The sequence below is a fragment of the Arachis ipaensis genome, chromosome B1 (assembly GCF_059453495.1).
Source record: "Arachis ipaensis isolate K30076 ecotype BB chromosome B1, ASM5945349v1, whole genome shotgun sequence".
Taxonomy (NCBI): Eukaryota; Viridiplantae; Streptophyta; class Magnoliopsida; order Fabales; family Fabaceae; genus Arachis; species Arachis ipaensis.
The window spans coordinates 10,851,923-10,866,984 of NC_142436.1; the positions used below are offsets into that span (position 1 = coordinate 10,851,923).

The window sequence follows — 15,062 nt, forward strand, 5'->3', positions numbered from 1 at the left end:
AACTCTGACAATCATGTCCTCAATCACGCCTGATGGGTATTTAGTGGAACCATCAGCAAGTTGGAGACATATCCGGGTTGGTTTAACTTCTTCAGTTAAGCCAAGCTTCCTGATAGTGGATGCAGGTATCAGGTTGATGCTTGCCCCAAGATCGCATAAAGCTGTCTTGGTGCAATCACCTTCTAATATGCATGGTATCAGAAAACTCCCAGGGTCTTTAAGCTTTTCAGGAAAGCTTTTCAGAATGACTGCACTGCATTCTTCAGTGAGGAGAACTCTTTCTGTTTCTCTCCACTCCTTTTTATGACTCAAGATCTCTTTCATGAACTTGGCATAAGAAGGTATTTGCTCAAGTGCCTCTGCAAATGGAATCTTTATTTCAAGAGTCCTTAGATAATCTGCAAAGCGAGCAAATTGCTTATCCTGCTCCTCTTTCCGGAGTTTTTGAGGATAAGGTATCTTGGCTTTATATTCCTCAACCTTAGTGGTTAAAGAAGCCTTTTTAGAGGGGTTGTTATCAGCACTTGTGTGTGTCTGATCCCTCACTGGCAATTGAGTGCCAGAGTCAGCAGCTGGAGTGACGTTAAACGTCAGCTCACTGTCTGTTCCTGGCGCCTGAACGCCAGGAATGTGCCCATTTTGGGCGTTCAACGCTGGATTCTGCCCCATTTGGGCGTTCAACGCCAGATTCTTGCCCATTTCTGGCGTTGAACGCCAATCCTGCCTTGTTTCTGGCGCTGAACGCCAGTTTTGGGCATGGTCTGGGCGTTCAGCGCCAGCCTTCCACCCATTTTCTGGCGTTTTGGTGCCAGAATTATTTTTCCCTGGGCTCTTACTGTCCTCAGGTGAATCTTTGGTGGGTTGCTCATTTCTTGAATTTTTGATGCCTTGAGGTGGGGTATTTAATGTTTTCCCACTTCTTAATTGAACTGCTTGGCATTCTTCTGCTATTTGCCTTGATAGCTGCTGCTTTGTTTGCTTAAACTGTTCGTCCATATGTATATTAGCTATCCTTGTCTCCTGTAGCCTGTCCTTGAATTCACCTAGCTGCTTTGTTAGAAAATCCAATTGCTGATTGAATTCAGCAGCTTGTTTTACAGTACTGAATTCAGCAGTTACTGTTTTAACCTCTTCATTCATGGAAGGGTTGCTGCTTAGATACAGATGTTGATTCCTGGCAACTGTATCAATGAGCTCTTGAGCCTCTTCAATTGTCTTTCTCATATGGATAGATCCACCAGCTGAGTAATCTAGAGACATCTGAGCTCCTTCTGCAAGCCCATAGTAGAAGATGTCTAACTGAACCCACTCTGAAAACATTTCAGAGGGGCATTTTCGTAGCATCTCTCTGTATCTCTCCCAGGCATCATAAAGAGATTCATTATCTCCTTGTTTAAAGCCTTGGATGTCCAGCCTTAGCTGTGTCATCCTTTTTGGAGGAAAATACTGATTCAGGAATTTTTCTGTCAGCTGTTTCCATGTTCTTATGCTGGCCTTAGGTTGGTTATTTAACCACCTCTTAGCTTGATATTTTACAGCAAATGGAAATAGTAATAGTATGTAGACATCCTGATCTATTTCCTTATCATGTACTGTGTCAGCAATTTGTAAAAATTGTGCCAGAAACTCTGTAGGTTCTTCCTGTGGAAGACCGGAATACTGGCAACTTTGCTGCACCATGATAATGAGCTGAGGATTCAACTCAAAGCTACTAACTCCAATGGAGGGTATGCATATGCTACTCCCATATGAAGCAGTAGAGGCGTTAGAATATGACCCCAGAGTCCTCCTGGACTGTTCATTTCCACTTATGTCCATGATGGATATATGGATATAACTTGGACTGATTTATCTTTTTATTTATTTTATTTTATAAGAAGTAAATACTTAAATAAAATAAAATAACTAAAAAGAATTTGAATTTTGAAATTAAAATTTTTTTTTTCGTAAAAGGAAATAAAAATTAATTAGTTAAAAAAAAAGAAATTTTTGAAAAAGAGGGAAGATATTTTCGAAAATTAGAGAGAGAGAGTTAGTTAGGTAGTTTTGAAAAAGTTAAGAACCAAACAAAAAGTTAGTTGGTTAGTTGAAACAAATTTTGAAAAGATAAGAAGTTAGGAAGTTAGAAGAGATATTTTGAAAAGATATTTTTGAATTTAGTGAGGAGAGAGAAAAACAATAAGATAGTACAAGATTTAAAATTTTTAGATCTAATGCTCCTTGTTTTTGAAAATTTTGGAGGGAAAACACCAAGGAACACCAAACTTAAAAATTTTAAGATCAAGACACAAGGAAAACTCAAGAACACTTTGAAGACTCACAAGAACACAAGAACATTAAGAAAGAACACCAACTTAAAATTTTTAGAAAACCAAACCAAAATTTTCGAAAACCAAAGAGAAATCAACAAGAAAACACCAAACTTAAATTTTGGCACAAGATTTAATAGAAAAAATATTATTTATGAAAAAGAAGGTTTTGAAAAGAATATAAAAGACTCTAACCCAATTACCAAGAACACAGATTAACGCTCTAGCCAAATGAGTTATGAAAATTTTCGAAAATTTTAAGAAAGATTATTTTTGAAAATACCAAACTTAAAGTTTGGCACAGGATTTAACAGAAAAATTATTTTTGAAAAAGGTTTTTAAAAAAATATGATAGCCAATTACCATGAACATAAACACCACGTTCTAATTAACTGAGCTATAAATTTAAAGTGTTTTAACAAGGGATAAATAGTAAAAGACTCTAAACCAAAAAGAGAAAATTTTTCCTAATCTAAGCAACAAAATAAGCCGTTAGTTGTCCAAACACGAACAATCCCCGGCAACGGCGCCAAAAACTTGGTGCACGAATTGTGAGTCACACTTTTTACAACGCGTACCACTAACCAGCAAGTGCACTGGGTCGTCCAAGTAATACCTCACGTGAGTAAGGGTCGAATCCCACGGAGATTGTTGGTTTGAAGCAATCTATGGTTATCTTGTAAATCTTAGTCAGGAAGTCAATTTTGTTTATCAGTTGAATTGCGAATAACCAAGAGATCATAAATTAAAGGTTACTTGTTGTGCAGTAATGGAGAATATGTTGGAGTTTTGGAGATGCTTTGTCTTCTGAATCTCTGCTTTCCTCTGTCTTCTGATTCACGCACGCACGTCCTCATATGGCAAGCTGTGTGCTGGTGGATCACCGTTGTCAATGGCTACCTTCCATCCTTCCAGTGAAAACTACGCTCACGCGCTCTGTCACAGCACGGCTAATCACCGGTTGGTTCTCGATCCGGTTGGAATAGGATTTACTATCCTTTTGCGTCTGTCACTAACGCCCAGCCTTCAGGAGTTTGAAGCTCGTCACAGTCATTCAATCCTAGAATCCTACTCGGAATACCACAGACAAGGTTTAGACCTTCCGGATTCTCATGAATGCCGCCGTCAGTTCTAGCTTATACCACGGAGATTCTGATTAAAGAATCTAAGAGATGCTCATTCAATCGGATATAGAACGGAGGTGGTTGTCAATCACACGTTCGTGGTTTGAGGAAGGTGATGAATGTCACAGATCATCACCTTCATCACAGTTAAGCGCGAATAAACATCTTAGATAGGAACAAGCGTGTTTGAATGGAAAACAGAGATACTTGCATTAATTCATCGAGACACAGCAGAGCTCCTCACCCCCAACAATGGGGTTTAGAGACTCATGCCGTCAGAGAATACAAAGTTTTTATCTGAAATGTCATGAGATACAAAATAAGTCTCTAAAAGTTGTTTAAATACTAAACTAGTAGCCTAAGTTTACAAAAATTGGATAAACTATGATGGATGATGCAAAGATCCACTTCTGGGGCCCACTTGGTGTGTGTTGGGGCCCACTTGGTGTGTGCTGGGGCTGAGACTTAAGCAATTCACGTGCAGAGGCCATTTGTGGAGTTGAACGCCAGTTTTTATGCCAGTTTGGGCGTTCAACTCCAGCTTTTGATCCTTTTCTGGTGCTGGACGCCAGAATTGGGCAGAGGACTGGCGTTGAACGCCAGTTTACGTCGTCTATTCTTGTGCAAAGTATGGACTATTATATATTACTGGAAAGCCCTGGATGTCTACTTTCCAACGCAATTAGAAGCATGCCATTTCGAGTTCTGTAGCTCCAGAAAATCCACTTTGAGTGCAGGGAGGTCAGAATCCAACAGCATCAGCAGTCCTTTTTCAGCCTGAATCAGATTTTTGCTCAGCTCCTTCAATTTCAGCCAGAAAAATACCTGAAATTACAGAAAAACACACAACTCATAGTAAAGTCCAGAAATATGAATTTTTCCTAAAAACTAATAGAAATAGACTAAAAACTAACTAAAACATACTCAAAACTATATGAAATTATCCCCAAAAAGCGTATAAAATATCCGCTCATCACACAACCTGAAGTACCTCGGGGGAGCTATACGGCATCCAGATAAACTGCACAAAGAAATAGCTATGTTGTCATGCCAACTCCCTCTACAGAAACATCTGATGTCTAGTTATTCAAATAAAAGTAACCGGAACAAAACTCACATTCCTGGGCTGTAACATGTCTATCTTCAGTCTCGTGTTCTGCACTCTAGGACCCTTCTCGCTGTAGGAAGGGCTGTAACCTGACCACCTGCAGCGCACATGGGTGTTATGTTTAATCAGAAGTATGACAGATTTGTAATACAATACAAGCGTACATGAACATCAGCTATTTTAACTTGAAATAGAAAAGCCTGAGTAGCGTACCTCGATGCCAAAGGCCAGCTGCACGTATCATACCCAGCAGGCCTAAACCTGAGAAAGCGCCAGAAGATCCAGGACTGAAGTAGCTGAAGTGGGCCCGCTAACTTCACCACATGTCTGTTTGCCACTCGGCACATGCACCGGTACAACCATGCCAATACTGCAGACCCCCAACTGTAGGAACCCATCTCCTCAAGCCTAGCTACGTAAGGAAGCCATCTGATGTGAATGTGGTTGCCGGACTTGTCGGCAAACAGCTGAGTGCCCAACAACATCATGATATAGGCACGAGCAAAGCGCTGCACAGTCTCCTCATCGGCTCCCTCGGGGCACTCTCCGAAAGTCTCCTGGAACCAGGTGCAGTTTACTGTGAACTTCTAAACCTGGCTCGGAGGAGGAATCACTCCAAGCAACTCCTCGAACCACACCCAAGCTGGACGTCCACCCTCGATATACAAATGGAACTCTGTAAGGTAACCGCTGACATAACGCCCGTCCACTGCCAACCCCAACTGATACGCCATGTCCTGAAGCGTGATCGTGCACTCTCCGAAGGGCATATGGAAGGTGTGCGTCATCAGGACGCCACCGCTCGACGAAGGCGCTGACAAAGGGCTTATCTAACCGGAACCATCTATCGTTCAGCCTAGCCAGATGGTATAACCCGGCCATCTGCAAGTAGGGAACATAACGCTCATCGAGTGGCATGCCTTGTTGCCGCCGCATGCTCCTGATGCATCGCTGTGGCTGCGCATTAAATGGACCGCATTATTAGAACCACATACAATACTGGTAACCAAAAAAAAAAAACTAACACAATAAACCACTTACATAAACCACTTACATAAACCATCAACACAACCGCATATAAAACCACTAACATAAACCACTTACATAAACCATCAACACAACCGCATATAAAACCACGTACAAAAAATCACTTACCCTAAACCACCAACTAAACCGCATGCAAAACTACTAAAATAAACCATTTGCAATACCACTACAATAAACCACTAACAATACCACCTGACATAAACCACTTACATAAACCATTAACAGAAGCGCATATAAAACCACTTACAAAAAACCACTTACCAAAAATCACCAACTAAACTGCATGCAAAACCTCTAATATAAACCATTTGCAATACCACTAACATAAACTGCCACTAAAACCACATGCAAAACCACTAACTCAAATAAACTGTGTGCATAAAATTTTCTATGTACTAACCTCGTCGTTGATGACCCCGGCTATATGAGCAACCCCGTCCAACCGGTACAGCCTTGCAGGATCGTCCCCCATCAGCTGAGTCTTCGGTTCTACTATTTCTCGGATCAAATCTGGGTCGTTTTCTCTGGGATTTGGTGGGGTATGAAAAATGAGAAGTGGTTCGAATTTGCTTGATTTGAACTCCTTATATAACCTAATTGTTCGTAATTCGAACCAATTAGGTTCGAATTTGTGGTGGCACTTAATCATGAGTAATTCGAACCAATTAGGTTCGAATTATGTGTTTGTAGTTCGAACCAAATAGGTTCGAATTACATATAAGTATGCTTTGGCTCATTCGTGAATCAATCTTCAATTTGGCTTGTTCATGTAACAACTTTCCTCCCATGGTTTATTTGTGTTTTTTACCCTTTTTTTTTTCATATCTTGCTTTATATATCCGCATTAAACTTATTGAATCATATTGGATTAAATATCTATAATTTTTATGCTTGCATCTGATTTGAGTTATACATTGGGTATCGTATATATTTGGAAAATAAAAATTACATTAATAAAACTTATTGCTATAAAAAAAGTCAACAAAACTTTATTTTTTAGTCTAACAAATTTTTTTTTATTTTTTTAAATATGTTTATTCTTAAAATATTATTAAAATTTTTGTTAAATAAAAAAATTAAAATAATACAACATATATAAATAATAATTATTAATTAAAATAAAATATAAATACAATATATATTATTTATTTGTTTATTATTTAATTGGATTCGTAAATATAGATATGATATTAACAATTCGATTTGATTATTGCTGATCAGATCTGATCATCTTATGAATTAGATTATATCTACAAATTATGAATCAGATACAGATAAATAATTATGAGTATGATCAGATCTATAAATAACGCAAATTTATGAGTATGATCTGATCTATGAACACTTTTATCCTATCTCCTCTATTCAGGCTCCTCAACCCCTGTGTCAGGTAGATAGTTAAAAAAATATTTTCATTATCACTTCTCTTTTTATCATTAACTCTATTTCTTTACCTAATAATAGGTAGTTTGAGAATTCTTTTTCTCTTAGGGTCTAAATTAGAAGCTTCTATGGTTTTAATATATGTAATAATAAAAATGTTATTTATACATTAAAATCAGTTATCAAAATTAGTCATTATATATTTATGTATAAATATATATATACGTTATTTACCTGATTTTCAATGTGTATTTATATTTTAATATTTTTATATTAATAACTCATCTTAGTAGCTGATGTATACTTAAAGAGGGAAACACTTCCTGAATCTGAGCTGATGCTTCCCATAAGACTTCAAATTTTGAGAGATCCTTCCACTGCACCAGAACTTCAATTTGTCGAGAATTATTCATCCTCACTTCTTTGATGCTTTCATGCTCCATACTCAAATTTGTTGGTAATGGTTGGGATGTTGTGGTTGATTTGAAACTTTTCTCCATCAGTGAAACATGAAAGATAGGGTGTACCTGTGACCCTTCCAGTTAGTAGTAATTTATAAACTACCTTGCCAATATATAGCACTAAGCTTCTAGTTGCTTCACTTAGCCAAGAATTTCAATTGGTATGGCTAGATTTTTAAGAACATCTTATCACCCACTTCAAATTCGACATATATCTCTCTCACTGTCTTTATCTAACATCTAATTTCTCTTCTCCATTAGCACCTTTACTGCCTCAATCGTGGCTTCAAAGAACTTGGATTGTTTATTGGTAGTTTGGTCTTATCAGGGATGGCTATGAAAAAGGGTTTCAATTGGGAGTTGAAGAAAGGCTGCTCTTGGATTCAGTGGCAGCCATGGATGCCAATACCCTGTGTTTTAGATACCATGCGAACAAGTTAACAAATCCAAAACAGAGTAGGCTGGTCTTCAGTAGAATCATACATGTTTTATTTGCTAATTGTACTTTTTAAAATCTATATACTTATTATATTTAATGTTGTATTATTTTATGAGATAACTATTTTTCTTGAAATTAAAAATAAGATTAAAAAATTATTTTATTCGTCCACTTGCTAGCTATTATTGATCTTCATATCAAAATATATTAGAATTAATATTATTTTCATTCAATTTTTTTTGTTATTTGTACTTTTTTATTAATCTAACAAGTTATTATGTTTTTCCTTTGGGAGAGGCACACATATGATCTTCAAACTAGAACAATAAACTAGATAAATCAAAGTAAGCTAGAAGTTCATATGCATTCGATTTATTCAACAATCCATTACTGAAATTTACATTTTGCTTCACATTTGCTTACTCAATTATCTTACAGTTGCAAACAATCATATATATATATCATGATTCATGAGCCATGATAACCACTTCAATTCATATGTTACAGTTACACTTTAATTTGCCCATTAATATTTTTCAACCACTACACATGTTTTCATTATTTTTTCCCCAAACCTTGAAACTTTACCTATTTTGTTTTTTATTTCCCCTTTCATTTCTACCTATCGTAATTGTTATAATAATAGCAATCATAAAAAATGCCTTGAGCAATTGGGATTCCTTTCCTTTCTCCCTTAAATGCCCGTAGCTAAACTATATGATGTAAAATCACTTGCATCCACCAGCACCAAACCCTACCTTGCCACCATTAACATCATACACTACTTGTAGTGTCTTTTGTTGCACATTTCCAAATATTGTAACATCACTATCATCCCCATTGGGTGCAAAACCCAAGCACACTTGTTTCACACTAGCAACATAAAATGTCCCCGCCGCGAGATCCACCGTGGCACCACCGGCGAATTCAAATATTATCTTTGGGAAAATTACCGTTTTATACGCACTCAAGTCATAGCATGTGTCCAATATGGACAGACTGCTCGCCATGGGGTACCTCGCCATACCTTGTCGGAATGCTGACCTTAAGGCGGTATAGGCCGTTGGTGGAAGCCGGGTGATCACCGTTCCGGAGTCTATAATCGTGCCGCCGGTGGAGAATGTGGAGGAGGAAACAGGGAGCTTGGTGCCCCCAACACTTATGCCGGTGATGTCTAGGCCGTAAAAGGAAGCGCCGGCCGGGTTGGTCGAAAAGGGAGTGTATTTGACATAACTAGAAGTTGTAGAAGCACCAAAGGCAAGGTAACCTACATTGCTTGCGGTGGAAGGAAGACAATAGGAGAATATTTTGTGATATTTTGCGGCGGTTTGTTGGACAAAGGAAATAGGGTGGCGGCCGAGGCCTAATAAGCCGGCCGAGCCGCCGAAGAGGCCTTGGTTGTTTTGGCCACAACCAAAAAGGAAGCCGTCCACGTAGTCGGTGCCGGTCACCGTCAGCCGCTCATGGCTGAAAAAGCCAACAGAGAAGGATGAGTCACCGTACTGGATGCCATATACACAAGCCTTTGATGTTGAAGCACATCCTGGGTCATTTCCTAATTTATAGTAAACCAAAATTATGTTAAAAATAAAAGATGACCTAAAATATGTATTAGAATCTCATTAGGAAGTGAATGGAATATTTGTATAATGTGTATAATGGGCTATGAGTTAAAAAATAAACATTTCTCATACTATCCAGTATAACCATCTGGATACTAGGAATAATAAACATTTCATATCATGAAACTACTCATCCCAAAAGCTTAAGCTGATAGAAAAAAAGTAACACTAATGGTTATATCTCTAATACTGAATTGGACATCTCTAAACCTCATTTGTACATATTATACAGATATTCCATTAATTCTTTATACTTCCTCTATGTATTATACTTTGTTGTGAATTTTTACAAAATCTCATTATCATTTTATCTTTTTATAATTAAAATAATATTTTTATTATAAAATATTGACATTTTGTATTACTGTCGTAATAGTGTAAAATACTAAAATGATCAAATATTCCCGTGTTTCATGCTAAAATTACCCTATACGTAAAAATTTTAGCCACAACATGCATGATTTATGTTAAGATTAAGAAAAAGAAAATGTAAAAATATTTTTTACCTGTGGCTGTAGAAAGCTGAGTACAAAGTGAAGAAGTGCATGTAATATTGGAATATGTTGAAGACTTTGATGGATCAAAAATGTCATCTTGTTGCTTGTAGCATGATTTAGCACAAGGCTGACACTGAGTCCAAGTGAGATCACTTCCAGTGTCAAATATAAGAGACAATTCCTTTTTTGGTGTCCCAAGACCCACTACAACAAAGTAGTTTCCTGACCCAATAAGGCTTCCAGATTTGGCAGGTAAAGTGGCAGAATCTAATTGCTTCAATCCAAGTTCATCATCATTGCCCAACATGTTCTTGGATATCTTGGAGTTAATGTATTTGACCCTTTCTTGGTCTACATTCAGAATGTCACTGTGTGATGTTGGGCCCTTATTTGCTTTGTTTAGTTTGGAGCATGGCCCATGTTTGTGTACCACATCCAATGTTGTCTTCATTTTGTTAGAACCTGGATTATTTATTCAATTAATTTTGTCAAAATCAGACCTAAAATATTAGTTATACATAGTTATTAAGAAAATTATTAATTTTTATTTGAAAATCTAAAAATTTGAAGAAAAATGGAGAACATAATTTATTAATTACAACATATTTTCTCTCTCAATAATTATGATCTCTATTAATATTTTTCTTTCAATAAATACTTAAATCCTATAATAAGTATAAATTAATTAATGAGTTATTGAAATATGACAATGATAGTTAATTTGATAAAAATTAAATAAAACTAAAAAGAGACATTTATTTTGAAAAGAAGGGATTATATACTTAAACAAGTAGTATTATTTAAATAGTTGTGCAAATATAAAAATCGGATTAGAGAACAGTATAGAATTTTTTATGTTATTAATATATCATAATTAACTCCAATCATCTATGGTTAAATATTTATTTTAAGACGAATAATAAAACGAACTTCATTGTAATGTCGTATATATTTTCTTCCTCTTTAATTTGAGAATGGCATACAAAAGGTTAACTCATAATTTAGATGGAATTATCTAACATATAATAATAATAATAATAATAATAATAATAATAATAATAATAATAATAATAATAATAATAATAATAATAATAATTCTTGCTTAGGCAAAGAAATAATATTGCAAGATTTATTGTATACACTTTTTTAATAGTATATATAAAATAAATATCTTTTTTATTTTTTATCAATTATTTTTAATGTCAAAAAAAAAAAAAAAAACACAAGTAGAGACATAGACACAAAAGTAGTGCATGTAATATTTTTTATTTTTAATGAGAATCACTTGTATATTGAAATTCATAATTCAAATGTTTAATGATAGTAATTTCTTTTAATTTTTTGCATGATTTATTATTTCAATAAAGTAGAAGTATTTGATATTTAATATTAGTTTTATTCTTGCTCATGATTTTAATCGTAGCATAAACCCTTTCTTTCCAAACAACTCTTTATTAGCCAATCATAGTTCTCTTTATATTTAATGTTACCCAATAATAATGTGACGTTTGGATAAACCTCACTTCAGTCACTTGCTATCTGGATATTCAATTTATTATTATTATTTTTTTGATAAAACCACACTCACAGCCTCCCACATATAGTAGGGAAGTGAGGTCTTTCAATTTCAATGATTAATGAATACACTAAAAAAAATTTAATTTTTTATTTATTTACTCCATCTATTTCATACTCCGTAAGATCCGTCTCAAAATTTAAAATATATATGAATTAAGAAAAAAAAATATTGATAATAGTAAAAATATTTTTGTAAATAGACAAAATTATCCTCGTACAAAAAAACAAATTTCAAGTAATAATAATATAACTAATATTATATTTATCTTTTTCTTAAAATTACATTATTATGTCATTATTATCACAGATAAATTTAGAAGAAATTAAAAATAATAATAATACTAAATAGATATTATAAATGGAATATATATTGTAAAATAAATAAAAAAATAGAATGATAATTTAAGATAGCAAAGTTTCACCTAATTTTCTTTAAATGATAAAAAAAAAAAATCCTTATCAAGACATGTACAAAATAACAATGAGATTGCGTTGTGTTTATTTTGTAGTGTACACGACATTTTTGTTGAACATATATATCCAACAACGTTTTAATCGACACGTTGCTCATAAAAAATACTAAAAAAATAGTGACCAAACATTTTAGTTTTCTTCTTTCTTTGATGTTGGACAAACTTGTCTTGATAATATTCCACCTTTCATTTCAAGATCTTTTCCTCTAAAATTTGTCCTATATATATTTTTTTCTAATGAAAGTATGAACGAGTATGTCTATCTTCGACTTTATATATGTAGAAAAAGTTTCATACAAGAAATGATTGGCTTGGGTACGAAAGTGTCCTCTTCGAAATATCATACTATATTTGCCACTTGTTTTTTAACCTTTTTTTTTAAAATTGTTTTTTAGCTTATTTTGGATTGGTTAGGCGAAACGCCAAACGTGAATGAATAATGTTTTCTTCGAAGATTATTTTTTCGTAAAAATACAAAAATAAAACGCGTCAACTAGTTGAACATGCAGTCATGATTTTCAAAGCTCTTTGATTATTGGTAAAAAATAAAATAAATAAAATAAAAAAAAACAAAAGGTTAATAGAGTCTCACAGTCATAAGTCCAAATACTAGCCGTCGTCGCTGACCCATGTTAATAAATTAAATTAAAAAATTTATAAGGAAAGAAAAAATATTTAATCCAATTTACGTGCAATAGATAATGATGAAGTCTAATTCTCATTAATAACGTTAGGAATTAGTTATATACATTAATTATAATGTTTAGAATTTGTGAGACCAATTATACCGTCAACATTTTATAAATGATATGATAAAACATAATTAAATAACATTTATAATTGTGTGTATATATATATATATATATATATATATATTACATTTAAAATTATATAATTATTTTAAAAATAATTAATAAATATTAAATAAAATATTTTTGAACTGTTTGGACTAATTTTTATTATTTTTTAAATATTATTGTTAAATAATAACACGTGAATCTTTTTAGTGTGTAAATTATCATTGAATCATAATTGTGGTGAATTATTAAGAAACGACTTTTCCCCCTCTTTTTCTAATCTTGTTTAGTTGCAGGATATATGCAAATATATGCAACTTGTTTAATTTATTCGGTGAGGAAAAAAAAAATGCAATTCGGATACTTAATTGATCTTATATTTTAATATTTTATACCATTTTTTAAACAAATTATAAATAAGTGATTAAATTAGGAAATATATATGAGTGATTGTTTCCTTTTTTCACATGTGATCGTGGGCTCCATATGAATATTCATTGGGATAATGATGATGGGAACCCATAAAATAAAAGAGAGCACTACAATAACTTGATTGATTTATTTGCTCCTTCGTCTCTCTATCTTTTCCGAATTTCCGGATAACCATTTTCATAAAGGATTCTCTGTTGTGGCAAACGGTTTTGTTAATAATTATTTAGACAATTAAAAAATTTCCAATAATTTTACATATTTGTATAAATTATTAATTCAATAGTTGAATATAGACATGCAATATTTTGTGATATCTAGAATTTAGAGTTTAAAATTTATTATTAATATTGTATTTTATTTTATGAAAAAAGTGTGTCTTATATATATATGAACCCCGTTTCTCTAACCCCCATCTTTTTCTGGCCTTTTATCTAACAAAAAAGGGTTCCCAAATACTAAAGCTAAAAACAACTATTAAGTGTATGTTTTTTTATAGTATAAAAGATAATTTTTTATTTTCTTATACTTCTTTTTAATTATTTAATACTAAAAATAATATATATAAAGTGACATATATAATGTTCTTTGTTTTGCTATAAAAAAAAATACCTATTTATTTTAGGCTCATTAATTTATTTATTTCTGCATCATGTATCTCATCCTTATTAAGTGATGCTGAGTTTAGAGGGAGGCTAGCTTTTTTTTTTTCTTTTTCCTTTTTTTTTTTAAAAAAAGAAAAAAGAACACGTCACAGAATTATTGTTATAGTATAATTAGATATCTTTTAAAAATTATTTTTTATTCGGTCTTCACGTTCACAGAAGAAAAAAAAAATAAAAAACAAATAATTTTTTTAATTTATTTTATGAATAACTAATACATAAAAGTGGGTATTTAAATTAATTAAATAATAATAAATTCTTTAAAAAATTAACTAAAAATTAAAAGTAAAAAAAAAAACTAACATTTCTGTTATTTTTATCTAGATAGATATATAAACATACATAAGTATGCAAGAATGTATATCAGCAAGTATGTTAAAGTGGAATACTCCAATAATGATATGATGATAATCAATATGCTTATAATAATTAAACATGGAAGAATATTAATTATTGGGGTTGACCTTTGACAGAAGAGGAGCTGCAAGTAGGTGATGGCAAAAGAGAGCTGAGACGAACATGGTGACTATGATCATCATCAATGTCCTTGTTACTTCTTTGGAGAGCGAAACCCTTTTCCAAGGAGCACAAGAAAAATAAGAGAACACATAGAAGAGAAGAAGTAGCTAAGGATAAATAAGACATTTCCTTTTCCTTTTTTTTTTTCCTGAAAGGATAATAATAGTAAGCTAATAAGCCTGCGTGCCAATTTTGGTGTTCTAAGGAAGCAAGCTAAAATGCACACTTCGATAATGTGTCTGGTTCGTTGGCTTTTATAGGCTATTCATTTCCATAGGTGGGGATCCAATTCATTATCGATTCTTACACGTCATCATTATATGTAACTAACAATAGTATAATATTATTGAAGCTTTTTTTTTTGGATTGTTATGTATAACTAACATTAAATTAATAATGAAGAAAGATATTCAACCAAAAAAAAGTTAATGAAGGAAGAGAGTACTTATTAGTTGAATATTTTTAACTGAATTATTCATTATTAAGAATATAATTAATAAGTCAATAACAAATAAGATACAATATTGTATTATTTCTGACGGTCGTTCATGAGTTCAGTGATACTGATAGTGAAATTCGTAATTTTTCTTTCTATCATTTATTGTGATATA

The 15,062-nt window shown here is 33.1% G+C and overlaps 1 protein-coding gene across 1 annotated transcript; it reads right to left on the minus strand.

The window, feature by feature from the left end:
• Window positions 1-8,216: 8,216 nt before the first annotated feature.
• LOC107624771 (aspartyl protease family protein At5g10770) lies at window positions 8,217-14,769 on the minus strand. Its single transcript, XM_016327229.2, has 3 exons — window positions 14,397-14,769; window positions 10,000-10,452; window positions 8,217-9,426 (listed from the first exon to the last, which is right to left on the minus strand). Exons 1-3 carry the CDS (start codon window positions 14,575-14,577, stop codon window positions 8,600-8,602), a joined length of 1,461 nt encoding a protein of 486 aa, XP_016182715.1. The 5' UTR covers window positions 14,578-14,769; the 3' UTR covers window positions 8,217-8,599.
• Window positions 14,770-15,062: the final 293 nt, after the last annotated feature.

Bases quoted from the DNA above. Each gene is read 5' to 3' on its own strand.
- LOC107624771 (XM_016327229.2), bottom strand. From the start codon at position 14,577: ATGTCTTATTTATCCTTAGCTACTTCTTCTCTTCTATGTGTTCTCTTA. The intron at 10,453-14,396 runs GTCAACCCCAAT...TAAATAATCCAG, and splicing joins CAGCTCCTCTTCTGTCAAAG to GTTCTAACAAAATGAAGACA. The intron at 9,427-9,999 runs GTAAAAAATATT...ACTATAAATTAG, and splicing joins TCAGCTTTCTACAGCCACAG to GAAATGACCCAGGATGTGCT.